General features: G+C 43.4%; 1 protein-coding gene across 2 annotated transcripts in view; it reads right to left on the reverse strand.

The window, feature by feature from the left end:
* CAPN8 (calpain 8) overlaps window positions 1-10,321 on the reverse strand; it is a 30,573-nt gene extending 20,252 nt beyond the window's left edge. For both annotated transcript variants that reach the window (XM_083858623.1, XM_083858624.1), the window contains exons 1-2: window positions 9,987-10,321; window positions 7,603-7,672 (exon numbers count right to left, since the gene is read on the reverse strand). In XM_083858623.1, coding sequence (XP_083714749.1) covers window positions 7,603-7,672; window positions 9,987-10,223 — 307 coding nt within the window. In that variant the 5' untranslated portion in view covers window positions 10,224-10,321. The remainder of the gene's footprint in view (window positions 1-7,602; window positions 7,673-9,986) is intronic.
* Window positions 10,322-11,035: the final 714 nt, after the last annotated feature.

The following is an 11,035-nucleotide window of genomic DNA, read 5'->3' on the forward strand; positions in this document are numbered from 1 at the left end:
TGTGCTTTGATTTTGTAATGAAGCTGTGAAAATCAGCTGCTTTACCTAAGCTTGTTGGTGCCCTCAGGAGATCAAGAATAGAGCCAGAAGAAGGCATTTGAGGTATGTGGGTTACAAAGTGGGGCTGGGCAGGACAGAGTTAATGTGATACTTTAAGTAGACTCAAGCCACCACCTCTGGGGCAGACAAGGGCTTAGGAGATGACCAGGAGAGGACAAAAGCTCTGGGTTCATAGAAGAATGGTGGGACTTCTATTCCTATCTTTTGGAGAAGATTCAAAGGATAGCAGGAACATTTGTAGTTCTATTCCTCCTCAGCCCATTCTTTGAAGGTCTGAACTTAAACTTCGAGCTATTGACAGAGATTTGCCCAGCAGTCTAATGGAAGCAGAAGTCTCCTGGGACTTTTGTGAGTAGGTGAGTCCTTTCTTTGGCCATTCATCATTCTGGAAAGGCTGGGCTTGCCCAGCCCTCCCTGGAGGCTGTGTGCCTTGCAGCTGGAGCTGTTTGCTGGGTTGGTTACCTGTTTATTGAGGATTGGAGGCTGGGTAAACAGAAGCCTCCGTCACACCAAAGGTGGTGCCCCTGGGAAATATGGTGACTCGTGATGTTTGCACACTGCAAACAGCAGGAGGAACTTCTGTGACTCTGTTTTATTTCTGAGGTGTGCAGAAAGCCTAGCAAAACAAAACTGCTCTGAAGGTACTAACATTTTCCTGGTTTCCTGAGGATTATCTGTGCCAAGACAGTTCCTTTGGCGGGTGCATATTCTGCAGAAGGAATTGGCATCGCAGCTCTTGCTTCAGAGGAAATAAACAAATTGAGAAACCAAGGGAAGAGTTTAATCTGCAGCAAGATTGAACATCCTAAAGCAGCAGTTAAATTTTTATATTGACTTGGGATTTATGATTCAATGCCATGGTGAATACAACTGTAGAAGTAGGATGAAGGGCCTTGCCAGGTGCTCTCTGCTGCCTGTACCCCACAGGGAGGTACCCAGATGGCTCCTATGAGCTGCTCTGAGAAACCTTTGTAAAGGAGTGTCCCTGGTGTGATGTCCCTCTGTAAACCTCTGTAAAAGAGTGTCCTTGGTGAGATGATCTGTAAGTGCCTGAGCTGGCTGATCACACCGTGGGTCCCAACCTATGCCATGTAATATGATATCAATATGATATCATGCCACCTGTTGTGGTAATTCAGGTCCTTCTAGAGACAAGGGAAAACCCATTCTTAGTATGTGGGGTGCTGCTTGAGCCTTCCCCAGGATTCTCTGCCTTATCTTGGCTGCCACATTCCCAAAAGAGCATTCAAGCTGGAAAGGGGCAGACAAATGTTTGGATTGCCTGCTTCTTCCCCATGCACCTGCATTTTTTATGAGAAGAGGTGAAAAAAATTTGTCCTGCTCATCCTGTACAATTGAAGTTTGAAGAGGAAGTGTGAGGCAGGTTAAATACTACTTTGCAGAAAAGCTGTTTGAAGCAAGAGCTCTTAGTTGAAAGATAGTATTTCCTTTTCAGAGAAGGAGATAAAATAAAAGGATTGTGACATGTTTAAAGTGGAAATAGGGAAAAGCTGATGCTCTGCATATAGAAAAGAAAGTCCAGAAGCCTCAGATTATAGAACATCTATAAGTGAAAACCTTCTCAAGGAGAGATCAATTTGCTGGCCTGGAAGTTTCCTCCCAGTCTTAGGTACTTATGTATAAGATTGGTAAAATTATAAGAGCACAAGGTGTGGGAGAAAAGGCTTTAAGAATATTCTTTCCCAGGGAAATGTATATGCAGGGGAAAAAATGAGACTGAGAACACTTGGATCTGCTTTGTAGCTATTTCTTTGAGGCTTTCCTTGGTACAGCATATGCCTTAAGCTGTTATAATTTCTGCTTTCCTTGAAGAGGTAGAAATAATGGTGATAAGTCTGGGAAATGGATTTTCAGAGGAGGAAGATGAAAAGCCATATCAAGCCAGAACTGAAATCCTCTTTTTTCTGATGCTCTGGCTGCCCCTGGCACACTGTGAAGTGCAGAAGATTATTTCTGAGAAGGTGGCAAGGTGGGTGTCCCTGGTGTTCCTGTTGTGTTCCCTCCAACCTGTGAGACCAGAGAAGGCCTGCAGCAGTGACAAACTGGTTCTCTCCCAATGTGCAACATCTGGAATGGTTTCCCCTAAAATCCTGGCCAGGATTTTAAAGCCAGTGAGTGGGAAACTACTCCAAGTTTTGCTGAGGATGGTGTATGTTGGATGAGCAACTAGGCAGATGATTTGGTGAAATGAGGGGGGTTTCCTTAAATATGTTGTTTACTTCCCGCCTCAGAACTAAACAATTTCAGAATCTCAGACCAGAGGATGCCAAATGCAGCGTGAAATCCTTTAAAGTGCCTTTCTTACAGCATGAATTAACTTCTTTGCGCTCGGGAGAGTGAGTGACGTGGGTGCTGCTGCCTGTCTCCAACACACCAGTGCAGTCTGACCTCCCAGGAAAGCATTTCAGGGCATTCTTCCCCAAAGCACACCTGGGAAGAATTATGTTGGAAGAATTGCAGTGGTGAACTTGGCCCTAAAAGCAGCCATACCTCCCTTGAGCACTGCAGAGCCCTATCTCCAAATCTTATTTTCTGGGGCCTGATATCTTTGACTAAGCTTGTGACAACCAAAAGGAACCAGCTGGGAATTGGTTGCTGCACAGTTACTTGATAAAAATGGAAGTGTGTCTGAATGTAGATGGTTTGGGGGCATCTTTGTAGGGCAGAGATGCACAACATTTAAGCTCCTGTGATATTTACTTTCAGAGGATGTAGGAATCTGTCCATATCAAGGAGCTTCCATGACAGAAGCCATGTGCAGTTGGCCTCTTACCTTCTTGTACACCATAATGGGACCCTGCTGGCCTATTAATAAGCTTTCTCAACCCTCCTGGGTAATATATGACAAGTTCTAAAAGAGTACAAACTGATATTTCCTATTCCCTTTTTCAAAGTTCAACATTATTTTGCCAGCAGCAAGTTTCGGAGTTCAGTGTTGTGGTTGTACCTACAGGACAGCACAAGAGCACAAGCTCCCCAGAAAGGCACCTTGTGTAGGTCCCTCAAACTTGTTCTGGTTCTGCTGCAGGTTCTAAGTAATCTTTCACACTGTGAGGAAACTATTTTATTCCATTCCTTAAAAGATAATTTTTTGAAGGAGAGAAAAAGAGGCCAATTGACCAATTAATTAGAATATATTTCAAATAGGCTCATAGTGAGAAAAATGACAGTATCAAAAAGCATTTCTGTTCACCGTATGGGTTTAAAGTTGCAGCATTTCAGCGTATAAAAATAACTATTTTTAAAAAAAACTTTCTCAACACTAGCCTTGCAAGACTAAATAACTTATGGACACATATCACTGCTTCTGTTCAGTCTCATATTCCGTGAACAAAAGTTCCAGACAAGTGCTAATTACAGTGTTTACTGCTGCTGCTGAAAGTCCTGTAAAGAAGCCACCTTGATTTCTGGATCTGAAGTAATTTGAAATGGTAATAAAGTGAAATTTGGGGAGTTTTAACTTTTTGTTTTTAAATTTAAACAATCCTGACCTTGAGTTTGTGGTGGCAAGGGTAAACATGAAGCCTAGCTGTGCCTGTCTCCTGTGTATATATATCTATATATATATATAGATGGATAGATATACACACACACCTATATGTGTGATCTTGGAGAATTATTTTGACTGTTAGTGCACTTGAAATAGAATCCCTTGCTGCTCACAGATGCCCTGAGTCGGCTGATGTTCTCAGGGCTGCCCAGGCAGCTCCTGGTTTACAGAGATAATCAAATTGCTGCAGCGAATAACGAATCCTTGGTGACCCGGCAGCTCAGCGACTCCTCCAGTGTTGATGATGTTTACCCAAGCATGCTCCACTTGCAGAGGCCATAAAATAAATGAGAAATTTGATTAGTTTCAGTTGCTCCAGAGCTGTGCTCAGTTTCTGTTTAGCTCAAAGTGTCTAGACACAGAGCGTCTAAACTCTCCTTTGACCTAGAGATGGTGAGATTCAGCCAGAGGTCCAGCTAAGTGTCTGGTTCCAGGATGCAACTGGACAGCACAGAGGCATTTCTGTCCTGACTGTTCTGGCTTGTTGCTGTTTCAGCAATGCCTGGTGTTCAGAAAGGTTCCAAACACAGTTGCTGTGGCTTCCTGGGTTGCCAAGCAGCTCTGACTCTCAGCTTTAGTCTCTGCTGGAAGCCCTCGTTCAGAGCTTGTAACACCTGGGGCATCACACCAGACAACAAGGAAGTACTGACCCACTAGCTTATAATTTATGGCAGTGCAGGTTGCCTCTGCTTTGAGATTTCTAAAGACTTTCTGAGGTTTTCTATGGAAATTACTTTTGTTCTGCAGCTGTGTACAGAAAGGCACAGGAGAATCCAGCAAAGGAACAGGCTTTCTTCTTCTTTGGGTCTCAGAGTTGTTGGTGAATGTATTTTTTATATAATAGTGGGATATATTTGCTAGAACCAGGATCTCCAGTATCCCTGAGCCCATGGGATTGAATGTCAGAAGGGCCATGTACTAATGTCTACAGTAAAATAAATGAACAAGCCCTGTACTATTAATTTCTCTCCTGCCTACAACCACTTCAAAGGCTCCCTCAACAGGTATCAGATCTATCTCAGAGCTGTCAGGCTTTGGTTTGTTTTCCAGGATACCTCTAATCTCCCCAAATCTGCCTGTAGGACAAGGGATGCACAAAGCACATATGGGGTGGGCTCCAGGGCTGGTGTGAACTGGAGCATTTTCCTGGGATTCAGGGAGCTCCTCCAGCTGCCAGCCTAGGCCCAGGGAACTGCCGTGCCTGGAGTGGCCTCTGGGCGTTCAGAACAAAAGGCAACTCATGAATATAAATAGTGTGGATCTGGAAAGCTAATATTAAACTGAGGAGGGTTCAGCACATTTTATATTATTTAAATTAAATTTTATGCCACTTACTTCTTAAGAACTTCTGCAAACAGTCCTCGGGTTAACTTATTCAGATAGCAGCAAGAAAATTTCATAAGTCACCTTTAATAACTAAGACTATGTGACTACATTTCAAGTTGTTACCAGGCTATCAAAAAAGATATGGCTCAAAGAACGTTTAAAACATTTCAAGACTTTCAAGTCCCCATCAAACTTCCCAAGCTGATATTCATCTAGCTTACGCTGTTGTCAAAGAAGTAAGTTTAATGGAGTGAGACCAACTCTGGATTTTCTTGTTCCTTTTGTTCATATAAACCCAGACCTACAGTGTTTTTCTTAAAAGAAAAGAAACATGTCAGAGAATATTATTAAAAATAGGCTCTATTTCCCTAAAGGATGTGTTACCCAGTCACATACGTGGCTTATGTAAATATGTAATCAGGGTCTGTTTCAATAGAAGTGTTTTACATGAGAGTTTTAGTAACAAGGACTTTGATATTCAAGGTATTGGATCAAATACCAAAAAAGCTTAGTATGCCTCAGAGATGTAAAGCAAATACCTGAAGGCTAGGAAGGAAGTCCCATGCCTGCAGTTTATTTTTGTGAAGGGTCAGTGTGTGTAGAAGCAATTACAAGCAGCCTTGCAGAAACAAATTGGATTATCTTTCATTACTTTATCTTTTTTTTTTTTTTTTTTTTTTTTTTTTTTTTTTTTTTTTTTTTTTTTTTTTTTTTTTTTTGGTGTGTGTGTGTGTGTGTGAGAGAGAGAGAGAGAGAGAGAGAAAGAGAAAGAAAATCAAGCTCCTAATAATAGCAGAATCACATTTTGGGGCTTTTCATCTAGGTTTGGGATAGTTTTCAGGACCAGCCTTTGGGTTACTGCCCACTAAAAGCTGTCTTGGGAGAACTCAGAGCAAGGCACCATCCCCACATTCACAGGAGGTTTTGGGGTCCGGTTCTGTTGTTAGGACTATGTGATGGATTTTGGCACTCATCTAATGAAAGCCCATTTAGCACAAGGGACTGGGGCTCCACAGAAACATTCAACAGGTGACAGAAACAGAAAAGGGCTCAGGGTATTTGTACTCAGTTTCTAGGCTAAGAACAAATAATGCACTGGCCGCTTCTTGTTTAAGAACAGATAATATTTTTCAGTCCTATAGCTTGTAAGCTGTCTGGGAAAATGGGGTTTTACTTTAGGTGTATGTTCTTAATTTTATTTTTTTTATGCCATTGTAGAAACTTTCCAAATAGGAGGTGACAAGAAATGTCACTTTTACTACTTATTTGAGCCATTCTCCTGAAATACAGTAAGTGATTTCCCCATACTCTTTTCCAGCATCCACCAAATAAATATCCTGGAGCAAGTATATGATTGGGTATCTTATTTTTAGCATTTGGAGTACAGGCCCACACACCAGGGAATTTTTTAGCAATTGCTTTAATAGTGCTGTGTTTACAAGAGCAGCACTGGTGTTATTTATCGCCAACGACTTGCAGAAATTGTTTCAATCTCATTTGCACAATGGATGTGCTGGAAGACCAGTGAGGTCAGGAGCACTGCAGTTAGCAGCACAGGAGGGAGAAAGGCTGATTTCTCTGTGCCTAATCTATCAAATTCTCATTACAAGAGTTTCAGGCTTCTCGCCTCTCTATGCAGTCAAGGGTTTGCTGCTGCTGTCCTCTGCAGCTGGATCTTATCAGAGAGGCAGGCAGGGAAGGCAGCTGCTGCAGCAGCTACTCTGAGGGGGAGTGAAGTCCCCTTACAGCTCCCTTCTGGCCACTTGCACAGCAGCTCTGTTTAGTCCAAGGCAAGCACTGCAGAAAAATGGGTAAGGCAGGTTTTTAATGATGGATGTCTGGGAGAGGATGAGGGCTGCCTGAGAGATATTTCCTCTGCATCAGGCCCTGATTCAGGGAGCTGAGCAGCACTGCCTTTTTTCTGTGTGGCTGGTTCCTGGTTGTTCCTGTCCCTGCTCACAGCTCTACATGAATGCTGTTCAGGCAGAAAGGAGCGTTCAGCATAAAAGGCTTGAAACAATTTGTTTGTTGTGGATGGTATTACAAAGTTTACATTCTCTGTTCATTTCTTTCTGATGTGGCCCTTGTTTCTAACTCGTACTTGGACCATCCTGCTTGGCACAAAATGGCACATCACAGACCCAGCCCCTCTACTAAACCAGTTCCTGCTCTGTTCCTTGGTTCTTGTGTATTTGCTTTATGTGAAACTGAGGCAGGAACTTGCTCTGCCTCCCAAACAAAAGAGCCTAAGGACTAGGCTACAGCAGAAAATTTCCCTGGTGTCCCTTGACCCCTGGCATGGGCATGAATCCCACTCTCTTGCCTCAGGGCAAGTGCTCCCATGATTAGGTTGGCATCCACCTCTGTCTTAAGAGGTCAAAAGCAAACCAGTTTTCTGTTCCGCATAATTACTTCCTTCCTCCAGGAGACAATTTGGTGTCTTCCAGTTTTGACACAGCTCTTACAAGCCCACATGTACCCTGTGTCAGGCAGTAGTGCTGGTATGTGAGCACTTCTTGGGTATCTGTCCCTCCATACTATGTCTGGGACATAGCCAATAAAATGGTCCATGTATCAGGACTATTTAAATGAAGCTTCATTTCTTTTTCTTCTTCCAAAACAAAATTCAGAAGCACTGTACATACCCAGCTCTCCTTGGCAGACATCTGTTCGAGTAGCTCCTCCAATTATAAACTGAGGGTTGGCACATAACTCCTGAAAAGACACAATTTCAGAGTTTGTATCACCCTTTCTGATCTGAGAAGTTCCCTTTTCTTGTTCCTTCTTTCAGTATTCAAAAACTATTAAACACTTTGAATATTTCTTTAAAAATATATCCTTTCTCCTCTGTCTGATTAACACAGTCCCAGGACAAAATTTCCTTATTAAATTGAGAGCTGCATGTTTTGGTTTTTTTTGGTTGGTTTGGTTGATTTTTTTTTTTTTTTTTTTTTTTTTTTTTTTTTTTTTGTGGTGGGTTTTTTTTTGGGTTTGTTGTTGTTGTTATTGGGGGTTTTTTGTTTGTTGGTTTTGGGGGGAGTTTTTAGGTTTTTTGTTTTTTGAGGCAAATCTTGATGCCCTTTGCTACTAGGCAATGTCAGTGATGCTACTGAGAATTTTTCCTACTGTGGAGATAGAGGTGAAAATTCACCTCAGCGTTTACATTTTATTTCATCTTTGAGATTTTGGTTCCAGCGGCACAAATGAGTTGGTGCCTGTGACTGCTGCCTGTGCCACTGGAACTGTGCTGATTTTCCAGTGCCAACAGTGTGGAGGATGTTCCCCCACCCTGACCCTGCTTCCTGGGAGGCCAACCACACAAATGCTTTTATTAGCAACAACCCCCCTTTCTTCCTGGTCCTTTGGGGCCAGCCAAGTAGGTTATGGCAATGACTGTCACTCCTATCCCAACTCTGAGCTCTCCAACAACTCATGGCCTATATTAGGAAGTCATTATTGTCTCCCTAGAGACAAAAGCCTTTTCTGTTTTCCTGAGAATTTTCCATGAGCTTCTGGACGGCAGCAAGGAGCAGTTTATAAGAAGCCTAACTTGGCAAGCAGGGTTGAGGACAGTTTAGGCAGCCACTGGCTCTCCTCGAGAGCAGCAGTTGTCAACTCTGAGCATCCCATGGAGAGACAGAGACAACCCAGGACTTCTTGTGTATGATGAAGAGCCAGTTTGTGAATCTTCCCTCCAACAGGAATCATCTCAGCTACATCCTTTTGCTTCTGTCCAGTGGAGAGGAGTCCAGCAGTAGGTTACCCACCACACAGAGGAAGGTTTTAAATAATTTTTTCTTTTCTCCCTCCAAAGTGCTGCACCTGATGTCAGTCAGCTGCATATGGCTTATTACTCACCCAGATACCTGTCCTTCCTGAGCCACTCCCAAGTGCCACATGGACCTTTCACACAGCTGAGCTTCCTCTCAGGGGTCCCACAGGCTGCTCTCTGGCAGGCAGGGCTGGGACATTTAACCCTGCTGGATCTCAGCCCTCAGTTATTCCTTACCCTGCTATGCTTGTGGCTGTGTCTCTGCCTGCAGCAGGCCCAGCATTATTCTTGTATGAGAAACCCAAGTCTAATTTAATGAGTTTTCTAAGGCTGATCTTCTCCAAGGATAGGCAAAGCCAAGATACATATCCATGGTGTTTGTTGAGGTAACATCCAGGTGCCAGAGTGAGGTGCTGATGGATAAATGGAGTTGCCAGGGTTATTAAACCTGGAGTTACTAAATCTGCAAGTTTCTGTTTCTCACTTTTCAGGTGAAAAAATAATAACGTTTAAAGCCTTGAAATTTTCTGTTCTTCTCATTCTCCTTCCCCCATCTTTTTAAAATATTTCTTGATGTTGCAAAATGACAAAGGAGAAATGGGGACAGAAATAAATTACTAAAAAATGAGAACGCAGAAAAATCTCTGAAGCCCTGTGACTTAAAAAAAAATCATCATCCAATCTTTGCTGATGAAAATTACCTTCTTAGAATCAGAGGCCATTTCTATGAGGTACGTATTTTGATAATAACATTTCCAGTCAGTTGCTATTTAACTGCTACAGGCAGCTTGAAGTGAGGCAGAGAGTTTTATTTAGGTATCAGTCTGATTTCCTGAGGGGCACAGTGGCAAGACCTTGGTGTGGGTCTTGTTACAAATAATAGTCAATGGCTCCTGGGGTGGCCCATGGTCTAGAGCTGGATATATGTTGGGCTTTTGCATCCATCTCTGGACTGCACCTTGGACTTGTAGCTCTCTGGAGCTGGGATAGATGGAAGGAAAACAGGTTGCCATGAAGCAGGTGCCCATGAAGAATTTATAGGATTCCTTGCTTTATAATAGGCTTAGAAGACGATGATTCCTTTTTCCCATCCCCTTTCCAACCTTGCTTCTGCCATGGAAGTAAAGTAAGATAGAATTAAGGAAACAGACATACAAGAGTGGATATTCAAGCTCACCAGTGATTTAACCTGGATGTTTAGCTGGGCTTTGGTTAGAATTGAGCCCAGTGAAAGAGGAAGTTTCAGAGCACTCTTACCGTGGGGCGCTTCCAGACTATCCCCTGAGTTTTGTAGGAATATGGTCCCAGCTCCTGGTAGCCCAGAGCAGAAGGACAGGCTGGGAACTCCTCATCCTTGAACAGTGTGCCAGTCTGCAGGCACTGCTGCTTCAGGGCTTCATAGTCCTGCTTCAAATACTTGACGGCATTCCCTTTGGATCCAAGCCCATCCGCTGCTGCGCGCTCCTGGCACAGTCTGGCCGTGACCCCAGACATGCTGCCCACCCTCCAGTGTGTGCTGAGCTCTCGGGGCAAAGAGAGGAAGTGAGTGTGAGCAGGCAGCAGGCTCAGGTGGAGCCAAGGACTGCCCCAAGTGCTCCAGCAGCCCGGGAGGGAGGAGGCACCAGGAGAGCAAATATGTACCGGGGAGAGGGGAGGGAGCCACAGCCATCAGGGCTGGGATTATGAGCACTGCCTGCTGCTGCTCCCATGGTATTTGTTTTGTTTGCTCTCCCTCTTTAATATATATATATATATATATATATATATATATATATATATATATATTAGCAAGAAGCCAGGGAGAACTTTTTGCAGGTACACCTGTTAGCAGATGCAAAGAGACTGTGTGCATTCTGTCAGGTTTAAGGATCAGTCCTTTAAAAATCCAGGTGAAGGTGGTTCAAAACTCCTTTCCTCCTTCTGAAATCACACTCTATGCTGTTGGAGGGCTGTGCAGCTGCAAAGCCTGGAGCTGGATATCTATTGCTACAGCTTACCTGACTATGGAGATGCTCTGGAGTTCTAAAGCTAGGGAAAATTGAACCCACTTCTGGCTTAAATCATGAGTTTTCTTTAAAAGACCCCTCTCTTTGGTACTTTCAAAGCAGCATGAATTTACAATTTAATTTATTAGCAACAAGAGGTGTGAAGTTGACAGAGCTAGAGCTGGCCACTTGCAGAGGACAAGAATACAACCCAGGAGCACGATCCAGGCTAAAATCAGGAAACTGTTTCACCAGGTAGGAAGGAAGCTGGTAAGCCCTGCTACCCCTCTATAGTGTCACCTTGGGCAGAAGTCACTAAAA

The sequence above is a fragment of the Zosterops lateralis genome, assembly GCF_965231275.1.
Source record: "Zosterops lateralis genome assembly, chromosome: 3".
Taxonomy (NCBI): domain Eukaryota; kingdom Metazoa; phylum Chordata; class Aves; order Passeriformes; family Zosteropidae; genus Zosterops; species Zosterops lateralis.